Source organism: Ictidomys tridecemlineatus, chromosome 15, assembly GCF_052094955.1.
Source record: "Ictidomys tridecemlineatus isolate mIctTri1 chromosome 15, mIctTri1.hap1, whole genome shotgun sequence".
Lineage (NCBI taxonomy): Eukaryota > Metazoa > Chordata > Mammalia > Rodentia > Sciuridae > Ictidomys > Ictidomys tridecemlineatus.
The window spans coordinates 54,926,420-54,952,812 of record NC_135491.1 but is presented as its reverse complement, the minus strand read 5'-3'; the positions used below and the strand labels follow the sequence as shown (position 1 = coordinate 54,952,812).

Below are 26,393 nucleotides of genomic sequence, written 5' to 3'. Positions count from 1 at the left end.
CTTTCCCCCTTGGCGCCGCGGGATGGGCCCGTCCGGGCCGCCTTGCGCATGCGCCCAGGCCGCGACGGAGGCGGGGCGGGTCGCGGCTGGGAGTTCGCTTCCTGCGGGACGGCTGTGCGAGCCCTGGGCACCCGGCCTTCGGGTCTCTGTAAGACTTGGCTTTCGGCCGCGAGTCGGTGAGTCCTGGGGGCGCGGGGGAAAGGTTCTGAGAACCGCGGCTGGGCCTCGCCGTGTCTGTGCGCGCGTGGAGGCCGTGACGCCCGCGTCGCTCGGGTGGCCTGCCCTTCGCGGTGCCTAGGTGGCTGAGCGAGGAGGACCCGGCGGAGCCACGGGCCGGGCAGTTCTCAGTGGTGGCTCAGGTGCTTCACGAGTGCTCTGCCCTCCGCGTGCGCTGGGGACATGCCGCCGCCCCAGGCAGCCCATGGGTGTCCTGCACTCCTGACCCTCGGCGTCCGCCCGCCCCTCGCGAGCCTGGTGACCTTGGCTGGCCCTCTGCTTCCGAGCCTCGGCCGCCGCGCCTGCATAATGGGTGTTGTCCACGCGTCGGTTTCCGAAGCGCAGTTTGAAAACGCGGGGAGCGCCTGGCAGGCTTCATTATTGCTGTCACTGGAGCCTTCTAGGGCGCCTTTTAGCTTCAGAGTTGCCCTAATCCGACTCACGATCCCCATCGTTGCACTTGTCCAGGAAAGTAGACGTTCTCACCTTTTGCGGGCTTTAAAGATGACCGTGCTGGTCTTCACAGGAGACGTCTTGGGTAGTCTTAAGGAAGCGGAGAACTTGGGAACCTTCAATGAATGTAAGTGTGCAGTAGCAAGGGCCCTCTGGTGCGGCACCCTTTCCCTAACATACAGGTCTTTGCACTTGTTCAGTTGGTTTAAAACGAGTCCTCAGTAGCTTTCCCTAATCATTTCTGTACTTGCTAGGTGCGAGGCCTGTATCTTTTTTGTGTGTTAGGGTGCGAATTATTTCTCAATCTCTGATAAACATAAATTCAGCATTCAACACACTCGTTGGTCATTTTCTGCATGTTTTTACAGGAGCATCCTGTCAGTCATCTCCGCACCTTCCACATGTATGGGTTAATGTTGTCTTTGAAATCTTCGTGACTTGGCAGAGGGCTTCGCACCTAGCAAGTACAGATAAATGATCAGGGAAAGCTACTGAGGCCCAGTCCTTGTGCAGTTATTTGGAGAAGTCATTGTTAAGTCCTCCCTAGTCAGCCTCCTGGTTGCTGTCAGTAGCAACAGGTCTCTACCCTAGGAGTGATGTAGTTCAGACTCGGTTGCTTTGCAGCAGTGATGAGGAGTGAGTAGGGTGGACACACTCATGCTGTTTTTGCTACCTCTGGTGCAGCATGGTTCATAGTTTGAAAAAGTTTTGAAAGTACTCATTTAATTAGTATCAGGACTTTATGAAATATAGGCTTTATAATAACCATTTTAGGAAACATTAAATATTGATATTTTTTTCTAGAACAGATCTTAAAGAGACCCTGAACAAGAGACTTTTCCGACCTTTTTTTTTCTTCTTATTTTAAAATAACATTAGAAATTTTAACTGTAGTATAAATTTATTTCTGGTACAGCCAAACCAGTAGCAAGGTATTTCCAAAGGAAAAAAAAAACAGATGGCATTAAAATACAGGGTTTCCCCTGTGATTATAGATATTCCAAAGTCTGTTATTGGAATACTTATCCCTTTTCTTTGTATTGAAGTTCTTTATTTATTTTCTAGAATTGTGCCATCTTGTGGTTGAAATGTACTCTCTCAGAATATTCATTAGGAACATTTTGCCTCACAGTTGTGGTAAATGAAGAGTAAATAAAATAAAATTTTAGTTTTTATATTTTTATTGAGAGTACCCTGAGAGTACCCTACTGCTTTCACCCTCCCAGCCAACCCTCAAGAAAAAGTTAAAATTGCTTTATTAGGAGCTTTATTAGCCATATAGTAAAATACCAATGTTTCACAATGGAAAATTTTTGTTTCATTGAACTATCTTAGTATCCTTGTGTTCATACTTGAGGAAGCTGGAACGGAGAAGGAGGTGTAATTGTGACAAGTTTATCTTTCTGGTGACTTATAAAGATCAGTGTAAAGGTGGAACTGAAGTTTTGTGTTTATATACTTTCTTTTAGTTTGTAAGAAATACTTTGAGTTATAATAGTGTTACTAGAATAGACTTTTAAAAATGATTTCTGGTAAGATTGAAATTTTGTGTTTAATACAATTTGGATGGGATTTATTACCCTCATTGCAAACACTGTGCACAGGGTCTTATTACAATGAATGTTCCCTTCACTTTTGTTTCAACCGTGGTATTGATGTTCATATTTACTTTGACACTACCTTTCTTTTAAAAATATTTATTTTTTAGGTGTAGATGGATACAATTCCTTTATTTTTATGTGGTGCTGAGGATAGAACCCGGGTTCTACCGCTGAGCCACAATCCCAGCCCAACACTACCTTTTTGAGATTGTTTTCTGGTATGTGTGTGTGTGTGTGTGTGTGTGAGAGAGAGAGAGAGAGAGAGAGAGAGAGAGATAGATAGAGATGCTGGGTATTGAATCCAGGGTCTTGCACCGGCTAAGCACATACTCCTCCACTGAGCTACACCTCCAGTCCTTCTGGATTCTTAGTCATAGCAAGTGTTTATTCTTTGGATGTGCATTTTATTTTTGGAAGTGGCTTGAAATAAATTAATTGGGAACTTATATTTGAGAAGAAACTTAAGAATATGATGAAGAATATACCCTATAATGTCCTATGTTGATGTAGCCAGTCTCTTTTGGGCACATTACAACAGATAAAACACAGGTGCACATGGCCTGTTTTGTTGTTAGACTCCCATGAACGTGACATCTGCTTTTGTACTTTCACCCTTTGGTTCCAGTTTTATCTTCAGACACATCACAGAGTAGATTCAGGTCAGTCTTTCACACCATATGACTGAGAACTTCAGAGACACACATGCCATACTTACTGTTCACTATTTCAAACACACAAATTGTTTTAAACCTGTGAGATACAAGTCAAAAGTTAATTCCTTTTTATGGAAGAGGAGACAGATCTCAAATTAGTAACCAAAGTTATATAACCTAGGAAAGTCAAGTCCACAACTTTTGTCCTAAATAAATCTACACACATTTTCCTTCAAATCCAATGTCCTTTTTAATCTGACTGTTTCTTATTTGTATCTCCTCTCTGTTGTGGGCTTCTCTAAGTTGGTAAGTAGTCCCTGTTTCATCAGTGGTTTTCTGTTTTAATCTAGTGTCAGACCCATTTCTAACATGAACATCCCTCTCCATGCCTGGTCCTAGTAGGATTTGTCAGTATTCTGTGTAGGCTGACCAGTGACTAGTATAGTAATATTCTATTTCTTGATATTCATAAGCCCTCTATTAGTAATAATACAGGAAAGTACCATATTAACGTATTTGGAATTTAGGCCTGGAATTAGTGCCTAGTAAACTAGGCCAACCAGAGGTTCTTTGAGAAGTTTTTTTCTTTATTATTTTAGTTGTAGATAGACACAATGCATTTATTTTTATTTATTTATTTCTATGTGGTGCTGAGGATCGAACCCAGTGCCTCACTCATGCTAGACAAGTGCTCTACCCCTTAGTTACAACCTAGCCTAAAACAGTTTTTTCCTGTCTGAATTTATTTCATGCTAAGAAGGTATGTCTTTACTATTTTGAACATGGGAAAAATCCGTCAGGATGAGAGGTGGGTAGTTAACTGTCACTTACTGTGTGACCTGGGACTTAATTTTTCTATGAAAATGTGGGTGATGCATGTTTTGACCTACAAAAAGATAGTTTCTTTAAGGTTCAGCTGAATTTAAAAGGGTATTATTCATTTTGTATGGTTGTTGGATCGTTAAGACTGTCTAGCACATTAATTCACCAAATTATTTTCTAAGCTAATAATGTTGATACCATCTTATGGTTTTGAAGAAATTTAAAAAATAAGAATATGGAGTATATATCTAGATTTTTCTTCAGTTCATTAAAAAATGCCTTGAATTCTGAGTGTTTAATTAGAGTAGGAAGACAACTACAGGAAGTATCAGCACTTGCTCATCTGTGTTCTGAGAGAACAGCACTGTTGTCACACTTATAGTCATACTTTGTATATTACACCCAAGAGAAACAGTAGTACATCTGTGTATGCACTGATGTTTGGGGAAAGCCAGGTGACATGGGTGCGTGGAAGAGAGCATAGCATAGGCTCAGGGTGGGTAGAGGGAAAGGGGCGGAAGCTATCTATCTGAAGAAAACATGGTGGAAAAAAGATGTGGTGGAGGAAAGAGGGAAATGATTTGTATTACAAGGAATTAGATAAGGGTGAGTGTTTAGAGCTTTAAGTAGTAATTCATACCAAGAAGAGTAGGAGAAGGAAGCAGAAACCATTTAATTTTTATGAAATAGTCATCTAGGATAAAAAATTAGGAGAATCCCATAAATAAAAGGATACAAATATTATTTGTCAATTAAAAATAAAATTTGGGCTGGAGATGTGGCTCAAGCGGTAGTGCGCTCGCCTGGCATGTGTGCGGCCCGGGTTCGATCCTCAGCACCACATACCAACAAAGATGTTGTGTCTGCCAAAAGCTAAAAAATAAATATTTTAAAAAATTCTCTCTGTCTCTCTCTCGCTCTCTCTCTCTTTAAAAAAAATTTTTAAAAACTAAAATACAATTTTAGGGCTGGGGTTGTGGCTCAGTGGTAGAGCGCTCGCCTCACACATGCGGGACCCTGGGTTCGATCCTCAGCACCACATAAAAATAAATAAGTGAAATAAAGGTATTGTGTCCAACTATAACTAAAAAATAAATATTTAAAAAAAAATTTAAAAAGGAAAAGGAGAGATTTCTTATTGGTTCCTTGGCTGGATTAACAGTAGCTTACATGTTTGAAATAAATTTTTGTTATGAAGAGAGGAGAATATATTTTATTCTATATTTTACATTGTGTTTTTACATACCAGTGTGTGTACTTGTGCTTATATACAGTGTGTATGTATATAGTATCTTAGCACCAAGTGTCTCCTCAAGTAAAAGATGCTCCTGGACTTTCATTGGGTTGTGTTCAGATAAACCTATCATAAGTTGAAAATGTAAGTAAAAATATGCATTTATCATACCTAGGCTTACATCATAGCTAGCCTAGCCTTTCTTAAGTATGCTCAGAATATTTACACTAGCCTCTAGTTGGGCAGAATCACTTAATACAAAGACTATTTTATAATCAAGTGTTGATTATTTCACGCACATACACAGATGGGTGTTTTGTAGACCTGATGGAATGTGAAAACCAAACACAACATCCAAAAAAGTGATGGCAACACAATAAGTACACTGTAGAGTATGTGGTTCCCCTTGTGATCATGTGGCTGGGAGTTATGCTACTGCCACTGCCATCATCAAGAGTGAGTGTCAGGGTATTGTGCTGCATACTGTTTGCTCCGGAGAAGAGCAATGAAGTACGGTTTCTGAAGTTATGGCCTTTGTACCATTGTAAGTCAAGAAATCAGTAAGAACAGTTGTAGGTAGGGGACCATCTATATTTACTTTGCCAATTAAAGAGGTTATTTCTGTACATCATAAGCTTGTTTCTGAACCGTACAGCCCTACATTTGAGGTCTAATTGATAGAACTGCACAAAAACATTATCAAATAAATTTACAGAATAAAATGTTAAAGACATTTTTTAGGTGGCTAAGCTAGTGTTTCTTTTTAGAGACAATGAGGTGGAAACCAGATAACTTATACATAAATGTAGGTACGTAATATTAGTACAATATTAGATGACTTACATTGTTGAACTACATACAATTTGATTCTCCTGAAACAATAAATTTCTGTTATAAGACTTTGTAATCAGTGCCAAGTAAACAAAATTTGAACTTGGCTGCCTTTCTGTTTTTCATTCAAATAAATTCTTAGCTGGGTGTAATAGCTTGATTCGTGACCTTCACCTGTGGTATGTTTGTGTGTGATAGAGAGTGTGTGTGTGTGTGTGTGTGTGTGTGTGTGTGTGTGGTCGTAATTACTGAATGAGATAGTGATCTACCGATAAAGTTCCAGTCTGAATTAGCTGTGCTGTAATCCTTTGAAATTGTTTGTTCAAATATTTTTGTTGTTGTTTTTGTATTTGTTGGGAGTAATGGGCATTTTGAATTTTTCAGAACTTATAAATTAACACATCTTTTTCTTTTCATTGTTCTTATTTTTTCCACATGTTTTGTATTGGTGTGTTATAATTATACATCATACACATTGGTACATGCTCCCCCTGATCCTTTTCCTCTATTGGTCTTTATCTTAGAGATTCATGAAATACCCCCACACACACCCCTTTCTTTTCCTTTTTCCTCTTAAACATATGAGAGAAAACATGACCCTTGGCTTTCTGAGTTTGGCTTACTGTGTTTAACATAATACTTTCAAGTTTCATACATTCTTGAAACTTTTTTTAAATATTTAAAAAAATATATTTACTTTTTAGTTGTAGTTAGACTCAATACCTTTATTTTATTTATTTATTTTCATGTGGTGCTGAGGAGCGAATCCAGGGTTTCACATGTGCTAGGCAAGTGTTCTACCACTGAGCCACAACCCCAGCCCAGAACTTTTTTTTTAAACAGCTTTTATTGAGGTATAATTTACTTTTCATAAAACTCGACCTTTGTAATATTTTAGTAGATTTGTAAAATTGTGCAACCATTGCCACAATCCAGTTTTAGAACACTTTCATTACTGGAAGAGATTCCCTTGTTCACAGTTACAAATTAATCATCACTCTCATCTGATTTGCTTTTTGTATCTGTAAATTTGCCTTTTATTTTTCTATACATTGTATATAAATGGACTGATGCAGTATATAGTCTCTTGCATCTGGCTATGGGCTGTTGAGGTCATCATTGCTAGAGCATGTATCAGTGGTTCATTTCTTCTAATTGCAAAATGGCATGCCATTATGTAGATATACCACATTTTGTTTATCCAATTCCCTGGACATCTGGATAGTTTCCAGTATTAGCTGTTATGAATAATACTGCTGTGAACATGCACATACATGCACATACATGTCTTTGGGTGGATTTATATTTTCATTTCTCCTGTGTGCAGTTTCTCCATATCCTAACCAATGCTTGGTATTGTCTGACTTTTTGATTACAGACGGTCCCTGACTTAATGATGGTTCGACTTATGAGCTTTCAACTTTACAATGATGTGCTAGCAATACATTTTCAGTAGAAACCATTCATCGAATTTTGAATTTCAATCTGTTCCCTGGCTGGCGATATGCGGTACAATACTCTCACTCAGTGGTGGGCAGCAGCTGCCAGCTATAGCTCCCAGACAGCCACGTGATCACAAGGGTAAACTTTGCAGTGTACTGTGTTGCCAACACTTTTTGGATTTTGTGTTTTGTATTTTTGCATCCCATCATGTCTACAAAACGCCCATCTGTGTCTCCTGCTTCTGGTGAAAAGAAGAGGAGGAAGGCAATTACTCTTGAGATGAAACTCAAAATAATTGCTCAGCATGAAGGTGGCAAGCCAGTAATGGTCATTGCACGGGAGTCAGGACTGTCACAGTCCACGATCTCAACCATCTTAAAGGATAAGAAACGAATCAGCGATGCAGTGAAATCGTCAGCATCAGTTAAATCCACTGTCATTACAAAGAAAAGAGCCGGGCCAATTGATGATATGGAAAAATTACTTGTTGAGTGGATAGATGAGCAGATACGAAAGCGTGCACCACTTAGTCTCCTGATGATCCAGGCTAAGGCAAGAAGTCTTTTCAATATGCTGAAAGAACATGCTGATCCTACATACACACAGATGTTTACTGCAAGTCATGGGTGGTTCCAGCGCTTCAAAAGGCGTCATAATTTTCACACTGTGAAGGTCAGTGGTGAGGCAGCAAGTGCCGATATTGAATGTGCTGAAGCTTTTAAGGAAGAGCTGCATAGGATAATTGTGGATCAGAAATATTTACCAGAACAGATATTTAATGTTGATGAAACAAGCTTGTTCTGGAAGCGTCTGCCTGAGCATACATACGTTCCTCAGGAGTACAAGACAATACCAGGATTCAGAGACCATGTAACTGTGCTTTTGGGTGGAAATGTTTCAGGATTCAAATTAAAGCCTTTTCTCATCTACCACTCAGAGAACCCTAGAGCATTTAAGAATGTGAGCAAGCATACACTTCCTGTTTATTATCGCCATAATAAGAAAGCCTGGATGACTTCAGTGTTGTTTGAAGACTGGTTTTTGAACTGTTTTATTCCACAGGCAAGAGAATATTGTAGGCAAAACAATATCCCATTCAGGATTCTTCTGATCTTAGATGACGCTCCAGGGCATCCACAACATATTGGAGCCATGCATCCTGATGTAAAGGTGGTTTATTTGCCACTCAACACAACCACACTCATTCAACCAATGGACCAAGGTGCAATAGCTGCCTTCAAAGCACACTATTTACGCCAGACATTTGCTCAGGCTGTTGAAGCAACTGAATCTGGCCAAACACTCCAGGAATTTTGGAAAGGTTTTAACATTCTAAATGCTATCCAGAACATTGCTGCAGCATGGGAAGAAGTCACACAACAATGCATGAACTGCATTTGGAAGAAAGTTTTGAAGACATATGTGAACGCATTCAAAGGTTTTAACAAAGGCCCTGCTGTTGATGATATGGTAAGTAACAACATATTAACTCTTGGGAAGCAATTAAAATTAGACATCCATGAAGACGATATTCATGAAATTGTCAGCATTAAAACTGAAGAGATTTCCAATGAGGAGCTAATTGAACCAGAGAAGGAAAGAAGTAAAGAAGTTAAAGCAGAGGAAGAAATTATATGGAAGGCACCAAGAAAGTTCACAGCAAAAAAACTTGCAGAGGCATTTGCTACTATCAGCAGCGGTATGCGGATGTTAGAAGAAATGGACAGCAATTATGAGAGATACGCAAGAGCTGACAGGCAGATTCAAGATGCTCTTGCTTGCTATAGAGAAATATATAATGAAGAAAAGAAACTGACTGTACAGTCAAAACTTGATCTCTTTCTGAAAAACACTATGCCTGCTAAACTGTCAACAAGTGTCAATGCCTCAGTGCCTTCCACCAGTTATTCTCAAGTCTTGTCAGAAGAGAGAGGAGTCAGTACTCTTGTTGCTGTAGCATCCACATCATCCAGCAGTTAATTTTAGTTCAATGCATCAAACATTCTTCAGGGCCAGTGTGTTTTCATCTGTGTACATTAATGGTGAGTACTGCATAACTACTCTGTTTCACACTTTCAGTGTACTGTTCCATAATTACAAGAGATATTCAATGCTTTATTTATAAAATAGGTTTTGTGTTAGATGATTTTGCCCAACTGTTCGTTAATGCAAGTGTTCTGAGCACATTTCAGACTGGCAAGGCAAAGCTACAATGTTCATTGGATTACTGTATTAAATGCATTTTTGACTCACAGTATATTTAGATTAAAATAGGTCTATCTGGGTATAACCCTGCTGTTGAGGAGCATCTGTGTAGCTGATAGGAGTAGTGATATCTCTTTGTAATTTTAATTTGCATTTTCCTAAAGACTAATGGGGTTGAGCATCTTTTCATGTGCTTAATTAATCATTCCTTTATTTTTTGTGATATATTCAAATTTTTGCCCATTTTTTTGCTTGCTGGTGGGTCTGTTTTACAAATTGGATTCTTGGTCTTACTAAATTATAAGCAGTTTTTTGTGTTCTAGTAACAAGAATACAAATACTTTATCATGTGATTTGCAAATATCTTCTGGTTTATAGTTTGTCTTTTAAAATAGATTTTCTATTTTAGAGTAGTGGTAAGTTCATAGCAAAGTTGAACCCAAAGTACAGACAGAGCTGCCATATATCTCCTTCCCCTATTCAAGCATAGCCGTCAACACCCTGAACCACACTGATACATTTATTATAGTTGATGATATTAACATGTCATTATTCTTCGTGGTGTTTTTTGAAGTGTGAAAGATTGTGGTTTTGATAATATGTGAATTTTTATTTTATGGTTTGTGCTTGTGATATATCAGAACTTTTTGCTCAATCTAATGTTTAAATTTTCTCCTGTTTTCTTTTTCTTTTTGAAAAATTCTAATAATTGCCATCTTAACCATTTTTAAGCATATAGTTCATGCCAGGTGTAGTGAAGTTATGATCACAAATTCCAGGCCAGCCTGAGCAATTTAGACCCTGTTTTAAAAAAAAAAGGACTAGGAATATAGTTCAGTAGTAGAGTGTTTTTGGGTTCAGTCCTCAGCACCAGGAAAACAAAAGACATATTCATAATGTTGTTTGACTATCACCACCATCTATCTCTGTAACTCTCTCTTACCCATTAAACAGTAACTCCTAATTCTCCTCCCCCTGCTCCAGGTAAACACCATTCTATTTTCTTTCCTTTTTAAGGAAATAATATGAATTTAAATAGTATGAATTTTTTTCCTTTTTAAGGAAATAATATTCCATTATATGTATACCATATCATGCTTGTCTATTCATCTGTCTGTGGACACTTGGGTGACTTATTTTAACTGGGGAATAATGTGTTACATTGGTGTAATAGGACCCTGCTTCAGTTCTTTTGGATATGTATAAGCAGAAGTGGAATTGCTGGATCATATGGCAACTCTGTTTTTGATATTTGATCAGCCACCATACTGTTTTCTACTGTGCACTGTTTTACAGTCCCACAAACACTGCACAAGGCGTCTGTTTTCTCCGTGTCTCTAGTACTTCCTGTTTTCAGTGTAATAATTAATTTTCTGGACATAATTGCTCCACTTGAAAAAAAATTCATATATGCTTCTTATTCTACTTCATTGTCTAACCAGGTGTCTTAGCAGATGTTAAGAAGAAAGCAGTCTGTATTAATTCATACTAATAAGAGACTAACTAATAGTCCTTTAGCCTTCTCAGGAGAATAGGTGTTTTAAATGAATTTATAAACCAATTCTCTTAATAGGTGGAATTTCCGCTGAACAAAATGAGGAATAATCAATTTAAGGAATCTGAGGAAAATATTTGAAATCAGGCAAGCTGTTTTTGCTTGGGAGCTCTTATTTCCACTTATTTCTCTTTATGGTTCCTGCTTCTGGATGCAGGTTCTATTAAACACTCCTGAAATCATTAGATAAGGAAGCAGAGGCTGATATTTAATAGTTTGCCTAAAGTCTCACTGCTGGTTAATGGTTAACATTCTTTTCTGATGAAGGTCATTTGGGGTTCTTATTGAAATTTCTTTTAAGTGGTATTCACAAATGTATTCATCCATATTCAAGTCATTCTTATATTCACAGGTTGCACTGCTGTGATCATCACCTCCCAAAGATGCATCCTGACTTATCTTCGCACTTGCACACTGAAGAATGCAACATCTTGATTAACTTGCTTAAGGAATGTCACAAAAATGTAAGAGTGCAGAAAAATGACCATAAAATACAAAGAAACTTAGGTACAACACACTAATGTAAAATGTTATCTCTGTTAATGGAAAGAAATGATAATGTCTTAGTAGTGGATCTGAGCTTATGTTTTAAACATTAGCAAATGATGTAAAATTTTTCTTTTAAAGAAACCACCTCCTTTTATGATTAGTAAAAATAAAGCCATGATAGTTTGTTTAGAGAACTTCTGAAACAGTATGTAGTAGTTGGAAATTGTGTTCTTTCAGTGAAATATCTTTCCCATTCTTAATAATAGAACAGTTCAGCTCTGACTCTTCTGATCATGAAGGAGTTATTCTAAGATTATCTGTTTCTTAACGGCTACCACTCTGTTTTATGGTAATTGAAACATTTTATATAATTAGATGTTAGTTACATTTAATTTATGATCAGCCTAATCTGATGGATTTAATTGTTAGTGAAATGGAAGCAATTCAATGATTAGACCTAAATAGAGGGCTGGGGATTATAGTCCAGTGTTACAGTGCTTTGCCTAGGATGTATAAGGCCCTGGGTTCAATCCCCAGTACTGCAAAAAAAGAGGGAAAAAAAAGGAAGAAAAGAAACCCATACTTAGAATGCATTAAGTCAAGCTGACATTTTTATAGATATTGAATATTTAGCTTTTCCTCCTACATTTGATGCATGACATAGTTGTAGGAAATATTTGTGTTTTACTTCGCATGGTGAATTAGTTTCTTTTCTCATGATACTTATAAACTTTCAATGTATCTCATTTAATAATAATACTTAAATGAATAAAAATTAAAGACCAAAAGTCAGGTACTAAGAAATACTTAGCCTGTGAAGTCATATTTTTACTTGATGTCAGTATACTTTAGGTAAACCATTTTCACCATACTTTTATTTATTTATTTTTATTTAGAGAGAGAGAGAGACTTTTTAAATATTTATTATTTTAATTTTCGGCGGACACAACATCTTTGTTTGTATGTGGTGCTGAGGATCGAATCCGGGCCGCATGCATGCCAGGCGAGTGTGCTACCTCTTGAGCCACATCCCCTTCACCATACTTTTAAATCAAGTCTCGGGGACTGCCCCACTATTCCTGAATTGACTCAGCTGATAATTGAGCTAGACTGCATAACTGAAACACAACTTCTGATTTTTTTTTTTATTTTTTGGTAGTAGGCATTGAACCCATGTGATGCTTTATCACTGAGCCACTTCCTCAGCCCTTTTGAATTTTTATTTTGAGACAGGCTCTCACTAAGTTGCTTAGGACTTCATTAAGTTGCTGAGGCTGACCTCAAAATTGCAGTCCTCTTGCTTTAGCATTCTGAATCACTGGGATTACAGGCATGGGCCACTGTACCTGGCACAACTTTTACTTTTTAAAAAACAGGAACTGATTATTTATATTGACTCAATACAGAATGTTTCAGCTCTGTATGTAGTGAGTTATAGTAAAAGGAAAACAGGGAGGGTCCACTACCAGAAAGAAGCTTTGGAGAGAAAGAGATTTTGTAGGGTAATATGTTAGTCTTATCCTTAATGATTTTGCCAATTTAACCTTTAGAAGTGTGTTGTGTTTTCATAACATTATGCATATGTGAAGAAATGCTGTTTTTCATATTTACTTCCTAGGTTAACCAGATTAAGGGATTCAGTTTTTCAATCCTTAATTTTTAAGTATTCTTTGTTACATGTTATTTGCATACTGCTCTTTGGTCCATGATTTTTTTGCTGTTGTTGTTTAATTTTTATTTTTGTGGTTGTAGATGGACAGCATGCTTTTATTTCATTTGTTATGTGGTGCTAAGGGTGCAACCCAGTGCCTCACATGGGCTAGGCAAGCACTTTACCATTGAGCCACAACCCCAATGTTTTCGGTGGTGCTAGGGATTGAACCCAGGTCCTTGTGCATGTTAGACAAGCACTCTACCAACTGAGCTATACCCCTAGCCTGGTCCATGACTATTTAAATAGGAATCAAATATTACTTTTTTTTTTATTTCAAAAGGATTTCTTATAATGAAGAGGATATTTCAGATCATTGGAACTAAAGATAGACTTTTGAAGAATTAACTTTTGAAGTATAATTTCATACAGTAAAACAGCTATTTAAGTGTACACTTTGATTTTTGACCAACATTTTTGACAACCAATTATTGTCACAGTTGAGGTAAACAACATTTCTTTCGTATTAGAGTTCCCTGTGTGGCTTTGCAGTCCCCATTTCTCACCTTGGCCCAGGTAACCCCTGAACTACTTTTTGTTAATGTAGATTAGTTTTGCTATTCTAGAATTTGTTATAAATGTACTCTACATTGTATGTTTTTGTGTATTGTTCCATATTTTTTGAAGCTAATAGAGTTTGTTGGATATGTCATTAATTCATTCATTTTTATTTCTAAGTGGTATTCCATTGTATGAATTATGCCAGTTTACTTGCCTATTGATGGATATTTAGGTTGTTTGCAGTTATGTTGTTTTGAATAAAGCTGCTATGAACATTTGTATACAAGTATTTGTGTGGATATCTTTTTATTTCACTTGGGTAAATCCCTGGAAGTGGAATGACTAGGTGGTGTGGTAAGTAAGTGTTTATAAGAAACTGCCAGACTTTTCCATTCAGTACTATTTTATGTTTCTACCTGCACCCTATTTTCTTTTCTTTTTCTTTTTTTTTTTTGAGAGAGAGAGAGAGAGAATTTTAAAAAAATATTTATTTCCTTTAGTTTTCGGCGGACACAACATCTTTGTTTGTATGTGGTGCTGAGGATCGAACCCGGGCTGCCCGCGTGCCAGGCGAGCGCGCTACCACTTGAGCCACATCCCCAGCCCCCTGCACCCTATTTTCACCAGCACTTAATATTGTAAAAATTTTTCACTCTCTCCAACCTGTGGGTATTATAGTAGTGTTTTCTGTTGGTTTTAGATTGTATTTCCCTGGTGGCTAGTGATTTTGAGCATCTTTTCATGTACTTATTGGCCATTCATATAAAATCTTTTGCCCATATTTAAAAATTTGTATTATGATTGATTGGGCATGTAAGGCCTTTAATAAGTTTATTGTAAATATTTTTTCCAGCACAGCGTTCATGTATATCTCACACCTACTATCTCCTATGAACACATTAGGAAGGTACGTTTGTTGTGGTTAATGAACTAATAGATACATGATCATTAATTAAAGTCGTGCTTCGTTCAGATTTCTCAGGTTAGGTGTTGTCCTGATTTCCTGTTACAGGATTTCCTCAGGACACCAGGTTGCATGCTTTTGTTGTAACTCCTCAAGACTACTCTTGGCTGTGGCAGTTTCTTTCTTTGTTTTTGATGACTTGATAATATTGAGGTTTACTGGTCAGGTATTTTAGGATGTTCCTTTATTTGAACGTGTCATATGTTTTCTCATGGTTATACTCATGGTGGTATGAGTTTGGGAGGAAAACCATAGAGGTCAAGTACCATATTCAGCACACATTGTGTTGAGGTTACACATGTGTGTGATTGAGCTCTTTTGATGTTGATTGGAGTGGCCTTATTAAGTAGTATTTGTCCGACTTCTTTCCCTTAAAGTTACTGTTTCCCACCTTCCATAACTCCAGAAGGAATTCACTGTGCACAGCCTATATTGAGGGACTGGAAGTTAGGCCCTTTCCTCTTTGAAGGTGGAGTGTCCACATAGATAATTTATTAGAGTTCTGGAGACCTGGTGTCTTCTCCCATTTATTTATTTACATCAGTGTGGACTTATGCATATTTGTTTTATACATTGTGTTATAATCCAGTACTTCATTTTTGCTCACATTGTTTCAGTTGGGAGTCTTTCAGTTGGGTCTTGGACTCTAAAACATAAAAATTTCTATGAACTGACAAGAAATGTCTTCCAGGATTCTTTGAAGAAAATTGAAGTGAGAGAGTGTTTACAGTATTCTAGCATTTCTTTAGAAAAGGAGAAAGCAAAACTACAGTATTCTAGCATTTCTTTAGAAAAGGAGAAAGCAAAACCACTTGGATCTCTTGTGTGCAAAAAGACAAAATACACCTGAAATTAATGAGATTCATTACCTTCTGGGGGACAGGTGGGAGCAAGGTCAAGAGAATGGGGAAATGAAATTTCTGATGGCATCTCTTACATAATTTTTGCCTTTTTAATCTTTAATGTTTTACATGCTAAGTTTTAAAAGGGTGAGAAAGGATGGGAAGAAAAACAAAAACTGGAATACAAATAACAAGTGAACCTAGCTTTTTGAAATGAGTTATCTAGTCAAGGAATAAATGAACTGACCCAAGTAATTTGAATATAGGCTATAGTCTGAAAGAGCTGTTGTTGGTAGAGTTTGGGTTTTGTAGTGTATGGATCAGCAGTTCTGAAATTGGCTGCTGTGTATTTCAGGGTTGAGCAGTAAGGAAATACTGCAGATAATAGGAGACAGATTTTTCACAAACTCATGCCCATTTTTTCACCACCTTGGTTAAGCCAGCATCATCACCCCAAAGCTCTCTGTGCTCCCTGCAAATCACACCCCAAGAAGGATAACTAGCCATTTTAAGTCCTTATAATAGAGTTCATTTCTACCTGGGTTTATACTTGATGTAAGTGGAAATGTACCATATGTGGATACTTTCGTGGTTTACTGTTTATTAAAAGCTCGAAATTCTACCTGTTTCCTGCATTGTCCAGGAATATTAGACACATGTTAAACAAATGAAATTTCAGTTTAATCACTGGAATGAATGGATAAAGTTGTCTTAAGATGTCTTCCAGCCCTGAATTTGTAATTCTGCAGTTTAATCTCTTTGTTGACTAAACCATCATTTCGCATGCTCCTTTCTGTACTGGAATTCTACAGCTCTCTCCAGTCCTTGAAGTGCAGGGCTGTTTTTTATCTCCACATGATCCTAACTTGCTGTGCTTTTATCATTCTTCCTGTGTTTTATGGTTCTTCTATGGTCTTCGAAGCCAAATGTCATTTCCTTAGCCGTCAGTATCTACAGGCTGCTTCTGATCTACTGGCCTGTTTTGCCTACGTTTGTCAGCAAGACATAGGTTATCTACAGTTAAAATACAGAATTTAGAAGAGCTGTTTTCTTCAAAGCTATGTGGAACCCTTTAATGTTATTTTTTCTGATTTATAAAAGTAACGTGTAAGTAATACATGTCTTTGGAAATAGTGTTTAAAAAAGCCTAAGAAAGTGCAAAGCAAATAATTTTTCTCTACCACCCAAAAATCAGCTCATTAACAATTGGCTTTATCAGGCTTTTTTTTTTTTTTTCAATTTTCATGGTTTTCCTTTTTTTTTTTTTTTTTTTAAATTTGGTCTTCTGTTAGGGTGTTCAAATGCCCACATCTTTTCCATCCTGAGAAAATGAATACATAAAATCCCTTTGTAATCCCAGTTGTCTGGTAGCCTTCATTGCTTTTGTTGGTGTGAGCTATTAAAATAATATTTTCTCTTGTGCTGGGGCTGGGGCTTACCTAGCATGTGTGAGGCCCTGGGTTCGATCCTCAGCACCACATAAGAATAAATAAAATAAAGATATTGTGTCCAACTACAATAAATAAATAAATAAATAAATAAATAAATAAATAAATATTTAAAAAATAATAATGTTTTTTCTTCAGTTTGGCTTCTGCCTTCACTACGGTGCTAGGGTCACTAGTGACTGCACTGTTGTTAGTTTCATGGGGCCTTTCAGTTGTTTCCTCACTCTTCCAGGCTGGTTTGCTTCCTTATCAAAACGTGCTTCTCCAGGCTTGTACCGTACTTCTATCTTCTGTGGTCTTCCTTCTGTTTCTTTGGCCACTTTTCTGTCTCCCTGGCAGTCTCCCCTCTATTCTTGCCCTGTTTTTCTCCTATACTATACCTCCTGGAAAAATTCATTCACTCCCATCATCTCAGAGACTAATATCTCTAGCTCAGATTTTTTTTCCCCCTGAATTACATGTCTTTTTATCTCGACTCTAGTGGACTTAAATGTTGTGCAAATAAACTCAATAATGTCCAAACCCAAGCTCATCTTACCTCTTATTTAAAATCTCTTTCTGTCTTCATGACATTTCCTTGTCCAAGCCAGAAGCCAGTGTCATCTTTAATTTGTCCATCAGCCTCATCTATCATGTGAACTTACCAGGTGTTGCCCAATTCTTGAATCATTGTTTTCTATTGCCCATGCCACCAACATAATCCATGACAGCAGTGTCTGATTAGGATTTTTATCTGGTCTCCTGTTTTTCATCTCTTTTACTTTTCATGCTGCATCTGGAGTGATTTTTCAAAAATAAGTTTATTGCTCTCCTTAAATGCCTCCCTTTGCCTGAGAATTTTTTTGTTTTTGAGCTTTAGTCTTCATAAAACCCATCGATAGGTAACTCTTGGAATCTACCTCTCTCCCATGACTTCTCCCCACCTTCCTAGTGTTTTCTTTATGTGCTGGAGAATATTATTTCCTCTAAACCTTTATACTTGCCTTTGCTCACCTTAGAGCATTCTCACTGTCTCTGCTTAACCATTTCCTGAGCCAGGTTTTATCATTCTCCAGGTTTTCTTCAGCTTGGTTGGGCCATTTCCCCTCTGTTTTCTCCTTTCCTGGCCTAGGTTATCGTGCCACAGTCACTATACTCTATGCACATTCATAAAGCATCTCCTGCTTCATGGCAATTCTTTGGGTTTCAGGACTCCTTTACATTCTTGAACATTACTGGGGCCTCCAATGAGCTTTTTACTTAGGTGGGTAATACCTATCAGTATTTACTGAATTATAAATTAAAGTTGATAAATTTAAAAATTATTTAAAAATAGACTATTTCACATTAGCACTAATTTTCATACAAATTTTATTATTCAATGAAAGAAAGTGAAAAGGATGACATTGCATGTGCATTTTTAACCATTCTCTTATGTCTGTATTAATAAAATACAGCTGGCTTCTCCTATTTGCCTGTATGTTCAATCTCTTGTGACAGACTTCATGGAGCCCAGGGAAAAGTTCTGTATCCTTGTGAGAAGTTGAAAATAAAGGAAAAAAGAAGGTCCTAGAATCATTAGGAAAATAGTTTTGTACTTGTACATCTCCAGAAAAGGTCTTGCAAGTTCCTCAGTGTCCCTGGACTAGACTACTATTTTATGGCAGTTGCTTCATTTTTTTCTTCCCTCTTCCTGTGTGCTGAGATGGGGCGAAGAACATTCTTGCTCAGTGTCTGGGACATAGTTCTCCACGTTGAAGGTTCTCAGTTGTCTCCTGATTGACTCACTTATTCAATGATCAGTTGGTTTGGATCTCTAGAAGTAGATACCAGGCACCAGAAACAGTTGCCCTGTGTGTACAATAGAATTGCAGTCCACAGGCATTTTTGTACCAGTTTCAATGGGGGCATTGGGCTTAACCTTTTTCACATGATGTCACAAGAGTATAATTTCTTCTTTGGGCTTAATGTTGAGGTGAAAAGAAGCATATTAGTGCTTGTATGTGGATGATATGAACAAATGTGCACTAAACTGAAATATTATCTTGCATTCTACGTGTCTAATTTTTTTTTTGCTACATGTTTATTATTAGAAGGGGTGAAAATGCATTGTCTCTGTTTATTTGTTGCCAAAGAAGTAGTTTGAGAAAATACACAGGAAATATTTATTCTGAAAAGGCCATTAGGTAACAAATAGGAGGTGTTATACTATCTTTAAAGGTTTGCCAGAAAGAATCTTGACCATTTATTCAGTGTGGACCTGAAAAATGCTTATAAAGTGGCAGTGAGGAGAAAAAAGAAAGAGAAGTAGGCATAGCTTGCTAATTATGTGCTGTCTGGTTTCCATGAAAGCCATAATTAGAAAGAGAAGGGGGAAATGTGCTTACTACAAACACAAGTTCAGCATTTACGGCCTGTCATTACAGCAGATGGCTGTGCTATCTGACCCACCCTTAAAAGTTGTGATGTGTAAACACTAATTATGGTCCTTCCTCTTAGCCTGCTTTACAGCACTGCTACTTTTTGCCTTCAGTCATAGGATTTGAAACCGGGAGGAATTTTTTGTTGTTGTTTTATAATAAAAGGAAATCTAAGCAGACTTAGATTTCCTTTTATTATAAACTAGTGGCTTATTTGAATGGCTTATACTGTGGGTCGTGTAATGATAGTGTGTGTCTCTGATGTATTTTGGTGACATTTTGAATGGAGGCAAACGAGGAAATGCTCTGGCACTAAGCATTTTATTAAATAATTACTCTTAAGGGACAGAGTGCTTGCTAGTGAAGTCACTACTTATTTCACTGTAGGCACACTGCAGCTTGACAGCAGTCCCTGTCTTAGAGAATGGATTGCTCTGAGCTTTTAACGTGTCCCTTCAGGAAAGGGGTATGAGGTGTTAAGCTTTGACACTCTGTGTGAGGTTTTGATGGGCTAGGAGACTTTTCTGTTATCTAGGTAAAGACCTTTGTTTCATTCCACCTATGGAGCATTTTTTTCTTCTAGGTAGCAAGGACCAGGATAAGACTGTTTATATATTTGGTACATTTAACTATTATTTATTTGCTTCTTTACAAAGAAACACAGTAAATTCAATTCCATAAGAATTAAATTCTGTGTGCCAGAGACCTTGGCATATTATGGGATGAATATTTTACCCCTTTTCTTCCTTTTAGCACAACATTCTGAAATTTTTTGGTCATTGCAACGCTCTTGATCGGGAGATGAGAAAATGCTTGAAGAATGAGGTAAGAAGAATGTCAAAGGCTGGAGGTACTTGAATAACAGAACATGTAAAATATTATGTGTTGTTAACATTATTAAAATGTCCTTCAGTTTTGGCCTAACAGAACATTTGTATGTATGACCACCCATTGAAAACCCAGAAGAAAAATGAAAGCCTGCTTTGGGGACGGTTTAGAACACTGCTGTCTTTTTGATAAATACACACACACACACACACACACACACATGAAAACTTTGTTTTCCTGGAGAATTCAAGTTGGATCAATTTTAAGATTTAAGAAAGTTGAGTCTCTGATCAGACTTAGTTGCATCAATCAATTAGCCCTTGATCAGCAGATGACTGAACTCTCTGGGCCTGTTTCCTTACATTAAGGAAACAACTGTAAAGTCCTGAATTTCTTCATAGTTATGCTGTAGAAGTCAAAGGGCTCTTATTGGACTTTTTTGGGAAGGTGTCATCTTAAGTTAACATAGTTAACTTACATTTAAGTTATGACTTGGCTTTGGGCAAATAGCCAAAATACCTAATTTGTTGTCTATTTCCTGGTACTACTAACCAAGCAGAGGGCATTTTAAACCTTTAAAAATTTAATTCCATCTGTAGTCTGCATTTCAGGTTTTTATGTTCAAAACCTTTAAAAACATGTAATGACTAAAAATATATGTGTATGTATACATACATAATTATGAATATGTGTACATATACACACATAATATCGACAAAAAATCTGTTCCAATTTTCATTTTCTGTATTTCAAACTTATTTTCTTTTTTCATCTAGTCTCAGATGGAAAGGTTGAAATGTTTGAAACTGCCCAGCATTTATCTTTTTTCTTTTTGCATATTTTCTACTCTGGGTTTTTTGTTTGTTTGTTTGTATTGGTTTTGCTTCTTAAAATCTCTGTTTCAAGCTGGGCCCCGTGGTACAGGCCCATAATACCAGCAGCTTGGGAGGCCGAGGTAGGAGGATCGCAAATTCAAGACCAGCCTCAGCAACTTAGCAAGGCCCTAAGCAATTTAGGAGACCCTGTCTCCAAATAAAATATAAAAAAAGGGCTGGGCATGTGGCTCAGTGGTAGAGCATCCCTAAGTTCAACCCCAGGTCCAACAAAAAGAAAAAAGAATCCCTGTTTCAGTGTGACATTATCATTACTATTTGAAGAACTTCCTGGAATTCTGTATTAAGGGTGATAATTTTCTTTGTGTGCACAAATATGTATATTAGTGTTTTAAAATGATTGTTTCCCTTTGTAGTGGGGATCAAACCCACGGCCTTGCACATGCTAGACAAGTGCTATGCCACTGAGCTACAGTCCTACCAGCCCCAATGCCCCCCCCCTTTTGAGACAAGGTCTAACTAAGTCACCTGCACTGACCTTGAACTTGTATTTCTCATGCCTCAGTCTCCTGAGTAGCTAGAATTAGAGGTGTGTGTGACCACAACTGGCTTTTAAAATAATTGTTTTGGAAAGATGTTTTCCTTCATATATAAAAGCTAGTTCGTATGGAAACGAAATCTAGGACTAACTTAATAATAAACTTATGATCAACCCATACTATTTTATTGATATAGCTGGTGTGGTGGTGGTGTTTTTACATGCTTTCAATTGTATGGCTTTTTCCTATGTTTAAATTTTTTTCCTCCAAATAGTTTAATAATTTTGCTGTGGTGATTAGAACTTGATACGAATTTTCTTTTTTTTTTTTTTTAAAGAGAGAGTGAGGGGGGGGGGACAGAGAGAGAGAGAGAGAGAATTTTAACATTTATTTTTTCTTAGTTCTCGGCAAACACAACATCTTTGTTGGTATGTGGTGCTGCTGAGGATCGAACCCGGGCCGCACGCATGCTAGGCGAGCGCGCTACTGCTTGAGCCACATCCCCAGCCCCTTGATACGAATTTTCCCCCCTTGTTGATCCTAAGCTCTGTCAGTGACTATTTGATAAAATGTTGTAGATATTTTGTATTTTCTTTTTCTTTTGGGTGGAAAAGGATTAAATAGGATTTAATCCTGTACCAGGATTAAACAACTCAGGGGCACTCAACCACTGAGCCACATCCCCAGCCCTATTTTGTATTTTATTTAAAGATAGAGTCTCACTGAGTTGCTCCTTCCTTTTGCTGAGGCTTGCTTTGAACTCATGATCCTCCTGCCTTAGCCTCCCTAGCCGCTGGATTACAAGTGTGTGCCACTGTGCCTGGCTTTGTGTTTCCTTTTTTTACTCCCATCTGCTACTTTATTTATTTCTGGTGTTGAGGATTGAACTTATGCCTCACTCCTGCTAGGTGAACACTCTACCACTGAGCTACAACCCCAGCCCCATATTGTTTTTTCATGTAGCTTTCATGACTTATTTTCTAAGTCTTCTATGTACTTTCTTAAAAATTATTTTTTATTTTTATTATTATTATTTTTTTAATTACAGGTGGATACAATAATCTTTATGTATTTATTTATTTTTTACGTGATGCTAAGGATCGAACCCAGTGCCTCACACGTGCTAGGCGAGTGCTTGCTGAGTCACAACCCCATGCCCTTCTGTGTTCCTTTATATTGCTTCATTACCTACTTTATAAGTGCTTTTCTGTCTGGCCTTTCATACTCTAATCCTCTGAAACTATGGTCTTTTATTTCCTCTCTACTTAAATGCTAACTTCAGATGCTTTCCTCCTACCTTTCCTTTCATGAGTCATGGAAATACTTCATTCCATGAAGCTTTTAGCTAGAAAAAGGGTTGGGTGTTTCTTTCTGGGCCTCTCTCTGCTGTTTTCTTACTGTTTTTGTTTTTTCTATTGAAATAATCACTGATATTACTTTTGCATCATCATCTTTGCTCTGCGTAATTGTTTTGTTTTTTGGGGGTTATCCTGTTTGTATCATTTGATGGGGCTTTGTAAATGATTAAATGACTTCATAGTCATTTCTTTTAATTCTATGGAGATATCTCAAACATATATTTTAATATAATTTGCTCTGTAACACATTTAGTGGGCCTATGACAAACTACTGTTCTGAAGACTTACCTACCCTTAAGAACCTCCTTCTGTCTTGATTGCCAGAGACAATCCAGTATCAAGTTCTATGCTTAGAGTCTGTAATTCCATGTTTATTTTTGGTTGGCTCCTCCCAATAACCTTATGAGGAAATTTAATGTTTGACAGATGAAAAGAATGATTTTTGTTGAAATGACTGTGACTCTGTGATTCATCTATAATTTGATTTAGCCTTTTGATGAGGAAGGCAAAAATTATCATTCAAAAAGATTTGTAGAATCCTTCAATGAAAATCTTTGATGGAGAAAAATTCTTAAAGATTTTCTAGCCCAGCTCCTTATATTTGAGATTACTGGCCCAGAAAAGTGAAGTAACTCTTCATGAATCCTCATATTTTAAAAACTGTTCAAGAGTAGGAGAAGGGTTCCAGTCAAGTCCTTGATTAACTTTGTCACTAATCTTTAGTTTCTGTGGCCTCTGTTTCCATATCTCTGGCTCCTAGAAGATTTTGATGTTCAACTATTCACATATACTCACATTTTTTTTTTTCCTGTTTGAATTTACTTTAACTTTTCCTCTTCTGCCCAGGGGGAAATATTGATTCTCCTTTAAAATATGTTTATATTTCTGTATATGTTGTAAGCATTAAATATACACATATAAAACACTATATTCAGATTTTTGTGTTCTAAACATAGGTTAATAACCATTCATTTGAGAAAATCTTTAAGTGCCTGGCTCTGTGTTTTCTGTTATTCATAACAGTACTAGCATGGAAATGTTCAAGGTGAAAATTGCATTTTAATCCAGGTTGATTATGGAAATTTAGGATTTAGGGAGAATCAAGTTTGATGATTGTTCATGATGAAGAACCTTAGGAAGTTCAGCTGGGTATAAATTTCCATATGAGTCTATAGGATAATGTGGCTGCTAAGAGCCATTGATTCTTAGTAATACTTAGAGAAATGTACTGTATGACTAGGACATAAGAGCTAGGTTCATTATACCATGTCTGTCAGACTTTGTCTAGTAGGATATTGTGTTTAATTCTAGTGATTTTTAAATATAAAAGTTAGTTGATGTTATAGTGGGGTATTAAATAAAAGTCATTTTACAGATGTTAGAAGATAGAAGCAATGTGCTGTGGAACAGTTGTAGAAACCCATGCTGTTCAGCCTGAAGAAGAGGAGTGGGTCATAATTCATCAGTTATTTGAATATAGCAGGCAAGAAGAAACAGACAACAGGAGAGATTACAGGGATATACGTTTTGGTTCAATATGAAAACTTTGAATCAAGTAGAACTGTCCAACAGTTAAACAGGCCACCTCTCAAGGTGGTGTGCCCCTCTTAACTAGATGTGTTTAGCAGAGTTGGAGGACTTCCTGGACGGTGAACTCTTGGAGAACAGGGACAGAACTCATCCATCTGAAATATTGAATATTGAATTCTTATTTTGGGAGGCAATCGATTCAGCAACTATTATGTACCTGTTAGGATGTAAGTGCTACCCTGTATTGAATGAGTGTTGTACTAAATGTCTCAGATTCAGTAAAATAAAAAAAAATACAATTAAAAAAATTTTTAGTAATAGCATTTATTATTTGGCTTATCTGGCATAAAAGGTGACATCATCTCCCATCTCTTCTCTCCCTTTTTCTTTCCAGTACATGGAAAAGAGGACCAGGAGCAGGGAGCATGGCAATGCAATGCGAAAAAGACTTTTCAGTCCTCTGGAGGAATCAGAAAAATAATTTACATTTTTACGGGATATCTTGGCTGAGAGAAGACCTGAGGACTGTTGATTGATAGCCAAAAGAATCTTATCTCATTTGTTGTCCAGAATCTTTGAACAGAGAGTGATCATTGAAGAGTCAAACCATGGAGAAATATGAAAAACTAGATTCTGAGCATTTGAGCAGAGCCTTCAGTACTATCAACTCCCCAACAAGCCCGACTTCCTCCATGTTTTTGCTCTTTGTTGATATCCGTGTAGTGTTTGAATAACCTATCTCCTTCAATAAAGTAATTAAAATAATTTTTTTCTCCTTTCTTTTAGACTTTACTAGAATTAGCACAAAATGGTGCCAAGAGACTTCCCTTTAAAGCAATATGGCAATGGTGAAGAATAAACATTGATGACATAACCTGGGGCAAGAAGAATTCTGGGAAAATCCCAGCTGTGTTAACTATACGGAAACATTCCAATTTTATTGTTTTTGAACAGTAATTTTCTGGGGGATGTGGCTCAGTAAAGAGCCCTTGTCTTATATGTGCAAGGCCCTGAGTTCAATCCTTGGTACTGAAAAAAAGTCATTTTATGAAAATGTTCATAGTTGACCCCTCTGATGATAGATTGAAAATATTTGAAAAAGTTGCATCAGTATTGAACATGTACAGACTATTTTCCTATCTTTTTGTAAACAATACAGTATAATAGCTATTTATATAGCATTTACATTTCATTACATAATGTAAGTAATCTAGAGATGATTTAAAGTATACAGGAGGATGCATGTAGGTTCTATGTAAACGCTATGCCATGAAAGGACTGGAACATCTGTGGCTTTGGGTATCCAAAGGGATCCTGGAACCAGTACCCCCTCAGACACCATGGAACAACCCTAATGAACATTGATAAGATTGCATCTGGGTAGGATTTAAATCCTGGACTTGGCTTCCTCATTTGGTTGAATGTGCCCACTGTGGGTGCCAATTACTCCTGGGTCTTGATCTTAGAACAGCATGTCTCCTTTGTGCTACGTATAGGGTTCTTCACACATTCAGTTCTATTAGTTATCAGTGTTCCTTCTGCCAGTAGTTTTCTGAGACAAGTGATAGTTTCGAAGTTGGTAACTCCCATTCATGGTGCAGTAGGGGCTTGGTCTTCTCAGGTGTCAAGGAACAAATTGGCCTGTGAGCTTCTTGCAGTGGAGTTCTTTTTTTTTTTTTTTTTTTTTTTTTAAAAGAGAGAGTGAGAGAGGAGAGAGAGAGAGAGAGAGAATTTTTAATGTTTTATTGTTTAGTTCTCGGCGGACACAACATCTTTGTTGGTATGTGGTGCTGAGGATCGAACCCGGGCCGCACGCATGCGAGGCGAGCGCGCTACCGCTTGAGCCACATCCCCAGCCCTTGCAGTGGAATTCTTGCAGTGGAATTCTGTGTATGATGTCCAGCATGAGGCCTGTGGTGTTTAGCAAATAATTTCCCT

General features: G+C 37.3%; 1 protein-coding gene across 1 annotated transcript; it reads left to right on the top strand.

Moving 5' to 3' along the window:
- The first annotated feature begins 26 nt into the window (after window positions 1–26).
- Window positions 27–25,220, top strand: Cmc2 (C-X9-C motif containing 2). Its single transcript, XM_005318456.5, has 4 exons — window positions 27–176; window positions 11,366–11,477; window positions 20,121–20,192; window positions 24,850–25,220. Exons 1-4 carry the CDS (start codon window positions 49–51, stop codon window positions 24,934–24,936), a joined length of 399 nt encoding a protein of 132 aa, XP_005318513.2. The 5' UTR covers window positions 27–48; the 3' UTR covers window positions 24,937–25,220.
- Window positions 25,221–26,393: the final 1,173 nt, after the last annotated feature.

Excerpts from the sequence above, each read along its gene's own strand:
- Cmc2 (XM_005318456.5), top strand. The coding sequence starts at position 49 with ATGCGCCCAGGCCGCGACGGAGGCGGGGCGGGTCGCGGCTGGGAGTTC. Across the intron at positions 177-11,365 it reads TGGCTTTCGGCCGCGAGTCG|GTTGCACTGCTGTGATCATC; the intron begins GTGAGTCCTGGG and ends TTATATTCACAG. Across the intron at positions 11,478-20,120 it reads TTAAGGAATGTCACAAAAAT|CACAACATTCTGAAATTTTT; the intron begins GTAAGAGTGCAG and ends TCTTCCTTTTAG.